Consider the following 17,397-nt stretch of genomic DNA (forward strand, 5'->3'; position numbering starts at 1 on the left):
AGCCTCACTGAGAATTTCCTTTCCCTCTTTGGAAAGATCCAGCTCTGTCTTGTTGAGTAATGAGAACTGTGGGAAAGAAACACAAGAGCAGCTGCTTCCCTTCCAGTTCGTATACACTGAAAAGGTGCTCGTTCTTTAAGACTGGCACAAAATTAATTTACTTTGTAATACTTTATTCTTTCTTAAGCAATAGTTTAGTCCATCACATTGTAACTGTATTATTTTATTTTTGCCTTGTAACTTCAGGGAATTTTTTTGTGAGGTTGTCATTTTTCATCACTTATGAGACAACAACATTGCACAGATTTGAAAAGCATTATATGACTGTTACTGTGTGTCAAAGCAGGGCACAAACCAGTGATGGATCTGCTAAAATACTGGAAGGATCAAAAATCCCCATAGAATATACAATGCAACCATGCATAGTGAGAGAAAACAATAATGACACACAATGTGCACAAAAGTGTCTAGGACTGCAGTTCATACTTTCCCCGAGTCCTTGGGGTCAATTCTACAGTAAAGTAATCCCATCCATCAGAGCAATAGCAAAGGTGCTGGAAGGTTTTCTAACTACAGATGGCCCTCAGGAGGTGGCAACTGGAGAACGCAGAACACCAGCCCTACCACCTGCATCCTCTGTAATACTGCCAGTGAGGAGGACTATGATACAGGCAATGGAATAAAAGATGCTTTTGTTGAATGTACATGTGAAGATCTGCTGGCTAATCTGGTAGGAATCTCACCCATCTGTAAAGCTGCTTTATGCTGTATCTGTGCAGTATGAGACAGCCCAGCAACAGCCACACACAGATTTCAAAAGAAATGTCACCATCATGAAACCCTGTAAATATTAAAGCATTTGGTGCAAATCTTTATCTCTCCCATAGCAAAGGCAGTATATAACCTGCTGGGGCAGGTATATAACTTTCTTTCTGTTAAGATGAGGGAAGTCAAAGACTTATTATTTTTGTATTATTACTGTTTCTATAGCTACCTTACATTTTGTTGGGCAAAACCAGACCCAGCAGTCTTGAATAATATAATAATATATTTTTAACAGCCTTAACCATAATTAATTCAGGTCAGCACATTTAAAGTGTTAGACATTTATCTTTTCATTTTGTGACAAGCATGAGTCTATTGCTCTTGTCTGTAAATAGCAGTTAGTCATCTTACTGAATAAACCTGGTAACAAAGAGAAAAAGAAGTTCTACCTTTTGATGTGGTTTGTTTACTTTATGCTGATTTTCTCCTTTTGCTTCACAGAGTCAAGTAAGGAGCAGTTTGCCTACACGAACATTGCTGAAGAGCTTGTGAAACTGTTCAAGAAGCAAATAGAGCATGATAAAAAAGAGATGATTTTTGAAGTTTTGGCCCCCCTAGCAGAAAATGGTGAGAATTCTTTTTTTCTTACTCTTTTACTCATTCTCTTATGTGTATTCTGTATTCCAGTATATCAGTATCTTTTTCAGGCACTAAATGCAGAGTAACGAGCTGCCTCATTCCAAAGCCACCATGGCTGATCCTTGTGATTGTAGTTTCATGCAAGTGAATAGATCTTAATTGTTGAGCATATGACAGGAGCCAGGACATTGTTGATGGTAATTCCATCACTGATTCACTCTGTATACAATTATGTTATATTTTATTGCCCTGTGCCCACAGCGGGAATATCAAAAAGCTGCTTTTTAGAGGGCTTCACAACATTTGTCTGCAAATACTGGCTCAAGTGTTCGTAGACCATTGGAGCACCAGGACATAATTTCCTGGAATTGCAGAGCCCGTGGCTGTTCCATTTCCTGTGGACATTATTTTTGCTAGGGGCATGTCAATTGCAGAGCTAAGGGCTAAACACTCTGCCCTTACTGTTCATTGAGAGATTATATGAATTTAATTTGGGTGTTTGGTGGCATATCTTACGTAGCCCCCAGCAGCCCCTGGGAGTTTGACTCGCTGCTCAAGCCAGAGCAGGAATTGATGTGCACCTGATCACCCCCTCCAGGATGTTCCTCCCAAAGGATCAGACAAAGGTGGCTTGTACAATGTATCATTTGCACTTAATGGAAATAAAGAAAGGAGTTAACAGGTCGAGTTGGACTGATGTGGGAAGCAGTTGTGTAGGGAAGACATCACAGTTATTTGATGGCTCTCTAACCTTGTTTTAACCACCAAAGCATTAAAGCTTGTTTTAATTCAATAAATTGTTAGATAGGACTGCAGACTCAGATTTATGTTTCATTCTGCTCTGTTGTACATACACACTGTGTGTGTGTCTGTTTTACATAGTATAGGTCAGGATAAACTTTCACTTCCATTTAAAAAGCTACTTTGACTTTTAAGTGGCATGGAAAATCAATTCCTCTTTTTCAGTTCTAAAAATGCCCATCTTTTTCCAAAATATTTTAATTTATTATATAATAATTAGCTATTTCCTCTAAGATAGTTCCATCCTCAGAGGCTGATACGGAATAGGGTTGAAATTTTTGTGTTTGACATATGTCAGTTCAAATGCTTAATTTTTCTTAGAGTATGTTTTTAGTTTCAATAAGATTTGAGAAATTCACTGCTGCTGGCTGACCCTGGCTCAGATGCTTCCATGTTGAGAGGAACATTTCCACTGTGGATTCAAGGCATACTTAAATGAGTTCACTTTGCTGGTACTGTTTAGGTGCTTTTGATTGTAGATAATTAGCAATAGGTCAGAAGGGAAAAACATCTAAATGAAGTATTTGCAGAGTCTAGATTTTGGTGGTTAGAGTGTTTTAAGCTTTTTTTGTAATTCAGTTGTTGATTAAGCATGCTGGTGTAGCAATTTCAATTTCTAATCACAGAACATCTGCAACCCAGTATTCTGTAGCTAAGGGAATTCTGTATTTTTAAAAGCACCTCAGTGCAAAAGGGCCTATTTAAAAAAAAATCCCAACTGGAGATTTTGCATTTCCTTACAAAGTTCATGAGAAGGTCAGCTGCTCTTAGAGGAACAATAGATTTCACTCAGGCAAAAAGCCTAGTGACACCAGGAACCTGAGAGTCAGACACATCCTTCACCCGAGGTAGAACACACTTCCTCTCCCAAATGTGGCTTGTAAACTGTGTGAAAAACATATTTCCAAAGCCCTGGCCAAAAAATACTTTAACCTGCGTTAAACACCTTTTTGTTAAAACACTATTTCATGTAGAAAACTGAGAGAGATCCACTTCTTTTGCACACTTCTGCAGAGCTTTGTAACTGTTTTTCAAAATCAGCATGCAAAATCTACTGGAATCACTTCCAGGTGTGAAAAGACCTAACATAGCATAAGACAGCCTGCCATTCCCTCTTAACAGAAAGGGAGTTTAGGCATGTAAAGGAAACTCCAAGGGAAAGATCTGTTAAGTATTTTGTTATTTTAGAAACAAAAGAAAAAATATTGTTCCCAGATTCTATATCATCTGAAAAAAAAATTTATTACCTTCTCAAGCCTTGTTTTGAATAACAACTAAGAAATTAGTTTGCCTCATCAGTTTCCAGAACAAACTTCTCTGCCAACCGAACCTTTTGGATTTGGCCTTTCTGCATTCCTCCTGCAGACTTTTGAACAAATGGCAGATATACTGTCTGTGTTTGGAAAGTGTGAACACAGCACAGTCCTTATGAGTCTGCTGTGCCATGACTGAGGTGCCAGAAGTTTGCTACAGAGAAATATCCTCATTTTTAGAAGTGAAGAGCTCCATATACCTTCAGCTCTAAAGGCAGTCCAGAGCCAGGGAAAGCCTGTTAGATGAATAATAACAGAAGTTGGCCATAAGAATTTCAAATAAGGAAATTGCAGTTTTATGTACACAAGTTGTCAGTGAAAACACTGACATCACTATTTCTTACAGTCTGTCCTGCATGTGTGTATGATAGATGCATGTAAAATCCTGATTCTGACTCCTGTTATCCACGCTATTTTCCAGATGTCATTAAACTGCAGCTGGTTGAAGCAGGTTTGGTGGAGTGCTTACTTGAGATCGTCCAGAAGACTGTGGACAGTGACAAAGAGGATGATATTGCAGAGCTTAAAACAGCGTCTGATCTTATGGTTCTATTGTTGCTTGGAGGTAAGTATGGGCTGCCACTATGTTCTGCAAAGCAACAGCAGATACTTGTAATGCTGTTTGGCTGCTGAATTTCACTATTTATTAATTTTCTAAATAACCTAGAGGACCTGCTACCCACCAGACAAATATTTAACAGGTCAGATTTTGTCCCTCATTGCAGGACTGGATTAATTGTAGTGGAACCAGCAGAGCTTCACAAATATAGAAGTTCCCCTAACAAACCCTTCGGCTTGCTGACTCTCTCTGCTTTTTACCCCAGATGAATCCATGCAAAAGTTATTTGAAGGAGGAAAAGGCAGTGTGTTCCAAAGAGTACTTTCATGGATTCCTTCCAACAGTCATCAGCTACAGCTTGCAGGAGCACTGGCTATTGCAAATTTTGCCAGAAATGGTAAGAACATGCCATAATAGCTTATGTAATTTTATGTGTGCCCCTCTATCATGCTCTAGCTGTACAGCTGCAAACAAGAATTGTGTTGCAGTAAAGCTGCTGTTGAGTTACACAGAAACATGAGTAGTTTTAAACTTTATAATCCTCAGAAGTATTAAGCCTACTTTAAAAATCTTATTTTGCATTTGTAGAGAGGTATAAGGGATCTCTGACTTCTTCAGTGTTTCTTCTATCACTCTTGTAAGTTTATCATGAGCACTGCAATTCTTACAGATGATAGTGATCAAATTCTCAACAATGAAATCTAGAAAGGACCAAGGAAATAACCCTTCCATTCATAAGAAGCTATTGTAAAAATCTTAGTAATAATCTTCCCTTCACAAGTGACTTGTTACATCTCGCACAGACGGAAACTGCATCCATATGGTGGATAATGGCATAGTTCAAAAGCTGATGGATCTGCTAGACAGACATGTGGAGGATGGAAATGTGACTGTGCAGCACGCTGCACTGAGTGCTCTCAGAAACCTGGCTATTCCTGGTAAGCCTCTCTTTGCATTGCTAACTGCATAAAGGTGAAATTCTGTCCTCCCACTGTAACCCCCAGGGAATGTGGGTGGGAGAACTCACTGACAGTCCTAGAGGCAGGTCAGACTGCTGCTTTTCATTCTGACCCATCGCTGCTTTTGTGTCTGTTGCACAGCAGTTGTGACAAGCAGTTCTGAATACATCACAGGCATAGTGACTGTTCCTTACCACTTTGATCCCACAGCATCCCCCACCAAAGGGCAGACCGCCTTGTAATTGGCAAGGAACTGAGGAGGCCTTGAATATGATTTCTCAACCCTTTTTGTCCAGAGCACTGCATATTTACTTTTCTTTTTGGTTCCTTCATTTGCAATCTGTCTCACAGCTGAGGGTCCCCACCAGAGAACAGTGCCCACTTCGTTAAAACACTGTATCTTACTTAAGACTTTGAAAATTACCAAATTAGAGCCGGAGGTAGACTGTCAGAATAGCCAGCCTACTGCAGTTAGTTACTGTTTCTTGGCAGTAAGCTGAATGTAATTTTGTCATTTTTAATAACTTAATTTGTATGAGTTTTGATTACCAAGTGTAAAGGTAGCACATGCACAAAACAAAGCAAATCTGCAACACTTATGTATGCTCTTTTGTGCCGAGCCAAAAATAAGTCTTTCATCCATTTAACCTTATTTTACTATTTTCAGTTTTGACAAATAGTAACTTTTAGAAATGGTCATGCATACATAACTGAACCCACTCAGCTTTAGCAGTATTCCATTTGCTTACCTTTCTCAGGTGAGTCATTCTTTTCACTTCCATCAGTCAGCTTCCCTGTAGCCTATGCTGAAGGGTGTCTGCCAGAGACCTACATAACCTTCGCTGTACATCGTTAGAAAGAAATGAGCAAGTAAGAACTGACCTCAGTGATGAGCTGTGTGTCAAAACACGATTTCAAATACCTAATAAGACTTTTTTCCAAGTACACTATTGGGCAAGGTTTGCGCCTTAAATGTATTTCACAGAGCTCTGTGGAAGTGGAGAACATGGACTAGTGGAAGGGATGAAGGAGAGGTTGGAGGGGGGAAGGAGGCAACAAAAGACTACAAACTCCAGACATGTCAGGCCACAGTGTTGTTTGTATGAAGTATTGGAACTGGGTAAGAGGTTATTCTGCTAATTAGAAGCTTTAGTTCCTTTGCCTGTGAGAAATAGAAGAGTGTGATTGGGACTCAGAGAAGTTTCCTCATATTTGGGGGTGCAAGTATTAGCTTGGACTTCTGCCTGTGCACTTTGTGGAAGATGCCTTTCCTAGACCAAGGGGAGGAGTCTAGCCCTTAGTTGGTGCTCAAGCTGAACTGAAAATTAGATGTGCATGCTAGGAAAAAGCACTTGATTTCACAGGAACCGTGACATTTTTCCACAACACAGTATCACCAGCGCACACTGTTCCTGAAATCTGTGCTCACAACCTCTTTTTCAAACCATGTCTGAAAATTTGCTTCAAGACCAGCTCAGAAATAAACTGCATCTTCCAGAAATGTTTTTGAGATCAATCCCTGTTCTTTATTCATGCAGTTGTAAATAAGGCTAAGATGCTATCAGCTGGTGTTGCAGAAGCTGTATTGAAATTTCTCAGATCGGAGATGCCCCCCGTTCAGTTCAAGCTGCTGGGAACATTAAGAATGTTAATAGATGCACAAGGTAAAAATAAACTGTTCTCTATGTTAAGTGATTCTCTTTGGTTCAGTCTGTGATATGCTGCCAAGATTCTTAAAAGAAGCAGAGTTTTTTTAAATTCATTCCTGCAGTCATGGAATAAATCTAATACATATACAAAAGGAGAGGAATGTGGGTTGATTTTTTTTCAGAACTCCTAAACTGACTACCAGAAACCCTCCAAACAGGTGTCAAATGCTTATTTACTTTTGAACTTCTTTACACATTACAAGTATGTGTTGAGGCGTGAGTGTTTTAAGCTACCACTCCTATTTTGCTGTTCACTTACTGTATTCTCTGGCTGTACCTTGGTCCTTGGAACAGGATAATACTCTATTAATTGATAGACTGCAATTTCAGAAAGAAAAAGCACCTTTTAGTTAACACTTTGTTCCAGGATGAGGATTTATAAAATCAGGAGTCTGCTAAAAACCAGAAGTAGTTCATGAGTTAAATTAGCTGTGTGTTTGTTTTTCACTCAGTCCTACAGATTTTTTCAAAAGATCCATTCTAGTTTTAGCAAAGCTATTAGATGTGAAATAGAAATTTATTGAAGAAACTTTCATGACTTACAGTCTATCAAACAATCTAACTGACCACAGTGCTCCCTTCTGGCAGCAGTCCTGCCTGATTTTAAATTTTTGACCTAGCTCACAGCTTAGCTGGGGATGTGACATCATCTTATGTTCCCTGCTCTTAATCAATGCACGAGCTTCATTAACTGGGCTGATAAATTGCTTCAAAAACTAGATTATGAATGTTTTTCTGGATTTTTTTTTTTTCCATTTTGACTGGCTTTACTTGCTTCAATGCAACCTTGACTTCTCCCACTGGTAGTGCAAGCTAGTGAAGTTCTTCTAACTCCTCCTAGTTAGTAACTTTCAGCTTGTTTTTCTAGCACTTGCTTAAAAAAAGTGACAACCTTTTTGTTGTGTTGTTGGCTCCGGCATCATGTAGCAGAAGCAGCTGAACAGCTGGGCAAAAATGTAAAACTGGTGGAACGATTGGTGGAGTGGTGTGAAGCCAAGGATCACGCAGGTGTGATGGGAGAGTCCAACAGACTACTTTCTGCACTTATACGACACAGCAAATCAAAAGTAAGTTAGTGGAGAAAAAGGTCAGCTTGTCAGAACTAAGAGTTACCTGTGCACTTGCTGTTGGTAGCCAACCCTCCAGCTTACAATCCTTCTAGCGAGCCAGCTTGGGTATTCTTGTGTTACATCTCCTCTGCCCAAGGCTTGACTCATTTTTATTTTTAATGTATCCTGCAGAAGCTCAGCATGCTGCATTCTCTGTTTTAATGATGCTATATATGAAGAATCAGTGAACTCAGTTGTTAGGATCTTGCTATATATTTATATAAAATTGAGATCCAGAAATAGTCTGTCTCCCTACTCTTCATACAGCATATTTCAGAGTTTTAAGATTCTGATGGATCATTAGAAATGATAATGTATTCCAAATTCTAACAAAAGCTTACTTGTATATGGCAAAAGGTATGACATTAAGAAAAATTAATCTGCCCCTCCCATCACCTTCACATCAATCAATATCTTTACCTAAGCAGTCCAGGTCCATCACTCTTGTTCAGCAGAGTATTAGACAAAGCAGCCTTATAAAGGACAAACATCTCCTCTGGAGACAGGCTATTTCAGGCTCAGACTTCCTTTAGCATGTTCACTGATATGAACACCGGCTGCATTACTGAGCTTAAATAGCAAGTGTGATTTGGAGAACTCAGACTGTAACAGTGACGTCTTCATTCATCCATGGCATTTATGAAGTGAAAAACATCGTAGGGGCTTGATCTATATTGAGCCTCTCCAAGAACAAATGAACAGGCCTTACAGGGATTTAAATCTTTGCTGATTTCTAATATCACTGTCTGTCTAATACCCATTCTCCATTTCAGCCTCTAAAACTGATCAGGGTTCACTTACTCTGAGTTCTCACTTTTTCTGCCCCCCTCCCCACAGTCCCCAACATGCATGCACGGATGGCAAACACCACCACAGACGTGAGATTTAATAAATATTCTCTGTAGGAAAACAGAATTCAGTTCTAAATATGGAGACACTACTATACAAATAGATATTAAGGCAAAAATTAACAGCATTATCACAGGTGAATTAATTTTTGTGTGGTGCATGTATTCAGAGGAAATTTAACAGGAAGAGGATAACACAGCTGAAAGGGTGGGGTTTTTTAAGCTTTTGCTGCCCTCTAGGTTTGAATATGAATACGGCTGTATGGCTCTTAACAGAAGATCAGGTTTGATTTTGGCTTTTAGTTTTAAATGCTTTGGGGTAATATTTACAAAGGCAACAGTCAGTTTTAGTCATTTTAAAAAAACCAGAGTAGGTACCTGTGATTTCAGCCACACTAGCACCAAACATGATGGCTGTCATCTATTTGGTACTGCCTTTTAAAGGGTGATGTTCACCTACAAAATAAAAAATCTTGATGCCAAAGACACTGATTGGTTCTTAAGACTTATATAGCCAAAATTCCACACCAATTCAAATAGAACTTAGCAGTTCCCAGATTGTCTCACTCCCAAAACTACTTTGGAGTTCCAGCAGAAAATCACAAATAATAAAATACATCATTTAAAGTACAGAAAAATAAAAATACTTAAATGCTTGCATACATTATGTGATTTAGGAAAAAAAAAAGGTTTTAAATATGATATTCTTGGGTCATTAGGCTATACTTTGGGCCGCTAGTATCTTCAGTATGATTATCTAAAAATATTTTTGTTTTCAAGGATTATGATTATATTGTGTCTGTTTCCTTGCATAAACAGCACCACTGCAAAGCCTGCGCAAGAACTGAGAAAATAGTTCATTCTCAACACACGTCAGTTTATCAATTTTGGCTTGTGGCTGGTGTTAGAAAGGGGGGTGTGTTTTAAATGGTATTAAACAAATGGTGGTTCTTTTTAACATACAGATAAAAAAAATAGATTCTTGTTTCAAGAAATAAATGCTATTTCAAACCTTTGTGCACTCACAGGACAAATAAAAAATAATAAAACCCAATCCACATTTCCTTGAACAGTTTCCTTTCAGCTTGCCAAGTTACATGATTTTTCAGGCAAACATTTTGCAAGTATTTTTGGGACATAAGATGGTGAAAACATGATGTGCACAACCACTTTTGAAATTATAACTAACAAATACCTGTAGAGACCAGAAATCTTTATTTATCCCTTGTCACGTAAGTCAGATCAAATTTTAGACTTGAAAACAGAATCCCCGCTGTGTATTTTTTATCTGCTTTGGACACATTTAACCCAGTTAAATGACATTTTAAGTTCCTAGATACTGGGCAGCAGTACTGCGCAACAGTTCATTTTAACAACTGGATTTAAAACAGGAAACAACACATTGGTATCCCATACCTACCCTTTCCTTACCTGTTTTGTATTTGAAGAAAAATTCCATAATAAGAGACCACTGCTCATTTTCTCGTCCATGTCTAAACAGCTTTTCATGTACACCATTTCTGTTGCATAGTAAGGTGTAATATTTGTGATCTCACCTCTCTGAACATTTTGAAGAAACTCTGAAAATTCATGGAGAGAGATGAAGGATTTAATAACAATTACAACTGAGTTTCCTTACCCTAAGTATATAGTTTGTTGGACACTTTGAACCCCTAATTATTTGGTGATTGATGGCACAGCATGAGAACTTGAGTTACACTGTATAACCTGGAAAAGAGTTCATTATGTGTGTCTTAACTTAGTCATGGGGTTCCCTGCCTTGGTTTAACACACTGTACCTTACTGCTCTGCAGTTGTAACAGGTAATGTGTAGGCCTACATGTGTGTACACTGATGTATAAAGTGATTCTATGTGCATAAAGCCAACGAGTACCCTTACCCAAAGATAACAGCATCCCTGACAGTTCCCTTATTTAATACAGTTTGTATGCAATGCAGAATTTTTTCATCTTTGCATTATTTATTTTAGGATGTAATTAGGACCATTGTACAGAGCGGTGGCATCAAGCATTTAGTAACCATGGCGACCAGCGAACATGTAATAATGCAAAACGAAGCTCTTGTTGCACTGGCATTGATAGCGGCTCTAGAGTTAGGTGAGTATCCCAGCAGCTCACTCCACCTGTTTCCTTTCCAGTCCATGCCCAAGAGAAGCCAGAGAGGGAGAATGCAATGGAGGATAGCCTCCTCCTTCCACCTGCCTTTCAGTAGCACGGAAATATGTGGTGGTTCATGCAGTACAGGCAGGCCATCATGTTATGCAGGAAACTGGAGAGTGCTGGTTATATGGGATCTGCTCCATCATTCTGGTAGGTGATGGTATGATCTAGAAAGGCCCTCCACTTTCAGATTTGGAGTAAAACCCAGAAGGCAAATAAATGTACCTTAGATTATATGACCTGACCCCATTCCTACACTGGAATGTTAATCGCCTTTGAGAGCGCTTATCTAGTAAGGAAGAACTAGAGAATACACAGAGGTCGTTAATGCCCCCAACATGTCTTCATTAAATTTCACAAAAGTAAGTGCAAGAACTGCCATATGAAGGCAGACATGATTACGTGTCTTGACCTGCATTTGTAGCACTTCAGCTTTTCAAACAGGAGAGTAAATGCTCAACAGAGGTTTTGTTTATCCTATTTGCTTGCTTATTAACTAAGGAACTAAACAAACTACCTTACATATTTTTGTTCTTGACTTCTCTTGCCACTGTGTACTCCAGGAATGCTCTGCTCAACTTTTGAATCACTGCCAATACATCAAGGAATTGTTTTAAATAAAAGGAAAGATGTTCCTATTCACATGAATCATCTCTTTGTCTTGTCTTCAGGATTTTAAAGGTTGAGCCCAAATTCAATACATGTATCTTGGAAAGCTACAGATGTAGTAACTCAAATGGAGATCTTGAAAAGTTTTCCACAGCCTTTATAGTGAACCCAGAGCTCCCTCTACCATGGAATCAAGAACTACACAATCTATATTTACTCAGACAGAATTTCCAAAAGCAAATTCAGGCAATGGAAGTCTTGAAAGCTGAAGTATTCCAGGTGTTGGCCTAAATGGCTAGAAAGCCTCATGGCTTGTCCATCATCAGCTTACTGCACATTAAGACTGGATTTCATCATTAAACTCTGTGACTGTCCTTTCAAGCAGTTAGATGACTTCACATTTTTATAGCAAGAGCTGTGATTCCTGTCCTCATACCATCAAGTATGTGCTCGAGTTTTAGACCCATGAGTTATGTACCACAGCCTCACTCTCACTCTGGTGAGAGATCATGTTTCAGTAAAGGGATAACACATGGTAGCGTCAAAGCAAGTGGCACTTCCAGACTTAAACATTTTCACTTGTATTTCAGTCACTGCTGAAAAGGATCTTGAAAATGCTCAGCTTGTTCAGATTCTACACAGACTGCTCTCAGACGACAGAAGCGCTCCAGAAATAAAATATAACTCCATGGTGCTGATCTGTGCTCTTATAGGATCTGGTGAGTATTCAGGAGAGGCTGCTTCCCAAGATTTATGTATGCAATATAGTTCTCTCCTACAGCTGAACACAGAGCATGTGCAAACACAGTGCGACTGGTTCTCTGTCAACAATGGATGTAGACAGAAAGGTTCTGTTCACTATGACTCTATAGTGTCTATCTGTAGTGTCAAGGATGAGGCTGTTAACTCAGTTTTGGATATTAACTGCAGAAACTTGCCCCTGGCTTCTGTAGGATGTAGCTAGCTCAAACTTTGACAGGAAAGAAAGGAGAAGCATTTAAAACTGTACAGTATCAAGTTGTCTTTGCAAATATGCAGATAACAAGAACTTTATTTTCATTTCTAGCTGCAAGTTCCCTGTAATTGATGTGTGATGGCGCTTTAGGAAGCATCCTTACATTTATGTTGCTAGAAAAGACTCCTTCCCTCAACAGCCCTCACATGCTCAGCCCACCAGGCACAGTGTGCACTAACACACATCAGTGCTGGACACTGTAAACTCTCATCTCTCTGAGCTCACCCTCTGCTATAGGTCAGGCTGTTTACAGGCTGTTGGAGCAGGCTGTGGTTTGATATTCCAACTTCCCACATGCGTATGGGCAAAAAACCAGAAACAAACCACAAAACAAAAAAGAGCTAGGTGTCACAGGGAAATTTCATTCAAGGTTTCAAGAAGTTGCTACATTTCTTCAGTTCTTTAAGAAAGATTGGATCTGTGGAGGGAGAACAAATTTCATTCCATAAAGGTTTTAGGTAGTTACAGACAACTAAGATGACAAAGAACTGGAATTATTACAGAAAGGTGGAAACTCAGAGCCTACCTGCACAACTTGTCAAGTTTGAAATACATGAAGGTACTCCACAGATGAGTTTACAGCAATTCAATTAATAGATTAAAAGTTACCACAGTTAAACATGTGCCGTCTCTGTAAACAAAGATGCTTTTTTCCTTAAACAGAGTTCACCATGCCTACTGCAAGTGTAATTTTGAAGACCTGTACATCCATGCAAGTGCATATTGTATTCCTGCCATTTTATAGGAACAAATACTCGGTTTTAGAGAGTATATGCATCTCAGTGTGCAAAGATTGTGCTCAAAATGTGCTAACAAACCTCAGCTCCCAGTAAGCACTCACTTTAATGTTAAGACATGTAAACTTAGTTGTTACTCACAACCTTCTTGAGCCATTTCATGCTTGGGATTATCCATTCATTTTAGAGCAGAAGCCTTTTGCCAAAGCTTCACAGTCAGCCTCACTGTCTTGATCTTTATTTCCACTGTTTCCAGCTAAAATAATCATCTTCAGAAAATCTGCCTGACAGTTGCATCTTCCCTTCCTGAATCTTGTCACCTGCAAGACTGACAGAGTTATTTAAAGTCAAATACCTGTCTCTCTAGTCCACCAGGGTACAGACCAGTCTTATCTTAGGGGGGTATTTTATGGCTATCCAAATGGCAGAGTTTAGTCTGCCACCACACTGTAAGCTTTGCCTAGGCATAAGGCTCCTTACCCTGCTCTCAGAGAACGGACAGCAGCGTGTTACTGCATTATGCAGCTGGGAAGGTAAGGCCCAGCATTTGACTGACCCCGTGTTCTGTCCTGCTTCCTTATGAACAGACCTGTGTAAAATCAGTAAGGACACGAGATTAACAACTAAGCAACCCTGGTATTAACTTCTAAGTTTAGGGAGGACTTTTTAGTTGGGGGAGGTTATTTTTACTTTAATCAAGGAGAAGAGGATCAAGGAACCGGTTGTTCTTTACATGGGGAAATACTAAAGTACACCTCTCCTAGCTCTGTTGCCTCTAAACTCTTTTCATTACCATCTCCATGCTGTGAGCATTTGCATGTTTCCTTATTCTACTGTGAACAGACCTGTGCAGTTCTTTTTAAAGTAGCTGACCCCAGTATAGTTTGATAAGGCCTAGAACCAGTTCCAGTGGTTTACCTATTGGTTTAGTTTAATTCTCCCATGACTGCTGTTGTTACTATGCTTTGTTATGGGGTATCTGGCATCACATTTAACTTGATGTTGCCAACACCTGTGTGTTCACAGGTTTACAGAACGGGTCAGGTTGGAAGGGACCACAGTGGTCCAACCTCCCTGCTAAAGCAGAGCCACTCTAGAGCACATGGCACAGGATTGGATCCAGAAAGTTCCAGTGAGGAAGACTCCAGAAACTCTCTGGGCAATCTGTTCCAGTGTTCAGTCACCTGCACAGTAAAGTTCTTCCTCCTGTTCAGGTGGAACTTCCTGTGCATTGCTTCTTGTCCCAGTGCTTGGCATCGCTGAGCAGAGCCTGGTTCTGTCCTCTTCGCACCCTCCCTTCAGATACTCGTAGACATTGATAAGTTTCCGTCCCTGACATCTCTTCTCAAGGCTGAACAGGCTCAGCTCCCTCAGCCTTTCCTTGTGAGAGATGTTTCAGTCCCTTAATCTAATCATCTTTGCTGCCCTCCACTGGACCCACTCCAGGAGCTCCACGTCTCTCTTGTACTGAGGAGCCCAGAACTGGACAAAGCACTCCAGATGTCGCTTTATCAGGACTGAGCAGAGGATCCCTTGACCTGCTGTCCGTGTTCGTGCTACTGCACCCCAGAATACTGATGGCCTTCTTGGCTACAAGGGCACTGCTGGCTCATGGACAGCTTGTTGTCCACCACATCCTTCTCCACAAAGCTGCTTTCCCCAGATCAGCCCCCAGCCTGTGCTGGTGCCTGGGGTTATTCTTCCCCAGGTGCCGAACTCCACATTTGCCTTTGCTCAACTTCAGATGGTGTTAAACAGTTAATAGATGCCTATTTTTATGTGATTCTTTGCATCTGGAAGTTCCTCTTGCAACTGAGTGAATGGGTAGGGAAAGAAAAATGAGGACAATGGAAAATGGAAGAATTACCCAAGCACAGCATTCATAGCTAGCACAGTCTTCTGTAGGCAAAAGTCTCCATGAAACTGGATGTTATCAGCCACTGTAAAGCACAGTGAAATGCCTGCTTAAAGATGTTGGTATCTCAGGAGAAAGCAGGAAGTGCTTACATAGCATGACCACCCCAACAACTTCACTGACATCACTCTGTACATACACATTCCCAGGTGCACAGCAGCATGAGAGGTTCCAGCTCTTACATGGTAGGGGTTAAACTGCATGAAACTGAAAACATGTGAACCAGAAAGTAGGTAGGGATGGGAACGAATGCCAAGTTTGCTATTAAAAAAAAAGTAAATAGCACAGCATAAAGCGTAGCTATCTGAAACAGGTGGTTGGGTTTTCTCCTGAGAAGTTCAAGAGATTAAGCCCCCAGCAGCACATGGAAAGCAAAATTATATGCAAGTATTTGTTGCTGAGTGGGATTTCACTAGAGTGGCATAAACCAAAACCAACTGTTTTAGATCAAAACTGAGAGATGTTCAGAGTACAGGTCTTTGAGAAAACCCGTCAAATTTCTTACAAAATTGCTCAATTTCATGAGTTGCTGCCAAACTCTCTTAATTAATACAAAAAATAACAGGCAGTCCAGGATCCGAATCATCAGACAGTGTCTCCTAGTTTTGCGTAGAACATAAACACTACATCTACATGCACAGCACTGGGCAATACTCTGCGTGTTGTGTTTGTATTAACTTCAGAGCTGAGCTATAAAGGGATAGCAGGCAGTGACCAGGTGGTGACACATCCATTAAGGACCCATCTCACACTCCCATACAACCAGTAAGAGTTGACACAAATGATGCAGTGAGCCTGTCACAGCCAGCTCACTTGGGCAGGGTAATTTAAAGAATAAACCAAAAAAATGTTTTCACTAAAAATACTTCCTAAGCATCTGTTTTGAAAGGTAATCCAGGTGGATATTCTTAACTGCTATGCAGCAGCTTCATCATTACCTGAAATCCATGGAGTCTGTGTGTGCTGGAGGCCCTGAAAAGTTTTCTCTCCATCCTCAAAAAGCAATTCAAAAATAACCAGATTTTGTGGACACACAGCTACGTGCTTGTGTGTACAGGGTTTACTAGAAAAGTTTCTCACAGTTTTCTGTTCTTCTGCCTGTCTCATACAAAGCACTGTTTCTTTTAATATTTCCTTTTCCAGAACCTCTTCAAAAGGAAGTGCAGAGCATGGCATTTCTAGAAGTCGTATCAAAACTCCGCAGCCATGAGAACAAAACTGTTGCCCAGCAGGCCTCGCTAACAGAGCAGAGACTTGCTGTAGAAAGCTGAGGAAGGTCTTGTTTCCAGTGCATCCCATCACAGATTTCACCTTTGTCCTCCGTCCTGCTGCCGCTCCTGCTATGTTTTCCACTGTATCACTTGTGCATGCGTGTAACGTTCCCACACAAATTGATGAACTGCTGTAGGTACCCGTCCAAAAAGGTTTCTACAAATTCATAGGTGGTGTTAACATGAACCTGTCTCCACCCGTAACTGTTCTACTTGTATTCTTGTTGCTTGGGCCACATAGTAGAATGTGCATGTTGTAGTCCTATGATGACGTAGAAGTGGTACTACACAACTGACTCTTTCCTCATGCCCCCTAACTGCATAATAATGTACTACTAAATTAGGGACGATACGAGATGCAGCAAGTCCAGACTAGTGTGCTGACTATAGGATTAAGAAGTAAATCTAGCTCAGTTTTTGGTGCTTTGGAGATTCAGGTTTGAATGCAATGTACTGCTGCTCATTCACTGGTCTTGCCTATTAATGTCAAACTCGTGGTACCTAGAGGTAATAAATAAAAATTTCAGTGCTCTCACTTTACCCTGTGGTTTGTCCTTTTTTCTAATCCCACGCAGAAGCCGCGACTGCACCATCATGCACTGGTGAGGAGTTGTTTTTGTTCCTGGCTCTGGCCCAATGCAATCACTGCCTTTCGGCTGAGTGGATACAAAGGAACTATTCCAACCACTTTCACTGTGTGTGCTCACACAGAGGCACTGTGTGGCGTAACAATCATGCATTTTAGCAGCAATGCATGATACAATCCTTATCCTATAAAGCCATGTACGTATGAGTGCTCCTGGGCTTGCTTGGGATTGCTTCTTTGTTTACTGGGGGGTTTTATAGATGGATTTTTAAAGGCATATCTTGCGGCAGCTGTTCAACAGAAGCCCATCAAGTGAGAAACAGAAGATGCAAGAGTCTTCCTTTTTTCTCCTTTCCTAGGTAAGGGAGATGGAAAACTGCCA

The 17,397-nt window shown here is 40.2% G+C and overlaps 1 protein-coding gene across 6 annotated transcripts in view; it reads left to right on the top strand.

Moving 5' to 3' along the window:
- The window catches only part of RAP1GDS1 (Rap1 GTPase-GDP dissociation stimulator 1), a 90,741-nt gene extending 73,772 nt beyond the window's left edge, over positions 1–16,969 (top strand). For all 6 annotated transcript variants that reach the window (XM_032110145.1, XM_032110144.1, XM_032110147.1 and 3 more), the window contains 9 exons: positions 1,267–1,392; positions 3,940–4,083; positions 4,343–4,474; positions 4,881–5,015; positions 6,575–6,700; positions 7,673–7,812; positions 10,693–10,819; positions 12,082–12,210; positions 16,302–16,969. In XM_032110145.1, coding sequence (XP_031966036.1) covers positions 1,267–1,392; positions 3,940–4,083; positions 4,343–4,474; positions 4,881–5,015; positions 6,575–6,700; positions 7,673–7,812; positions 10,693–10,819; positions 12,082–12,210; positions 16,302–16,429 — 1,187 coding nt within the window. In that variant the 3' untranslated portion in view covers positions 16,430–16,969. The remainder of the gene's footprint in view (positions 1–1,266; positions 1,393–3,939; positions 4,084–4,342; positions 4,475–4,880; positions 5,016–6,574; positions 6,701–7,672; positions 7,813–10,692; positions 10,820–12,081; positions 12,211–16,301) is intronic.
- Positions 16,970–17,397: the final 428 nt, after the last annotated feature.

This window comes from Corvus moneduloides, chromosome 5 (assembly GCF_009650955.1).
Source record: "Corvus moneduloides isolate bCorMon1 chromosome 5, bCorMon1.pri, whole genome shotgun sequence".
NCBI classification, from domain to species: domain Eukaryota; kingdom Metazoa; phylum Chordata; class Aves; order Passeriformes; family Corvidae; genus Corvus; species Corvus moneduloides.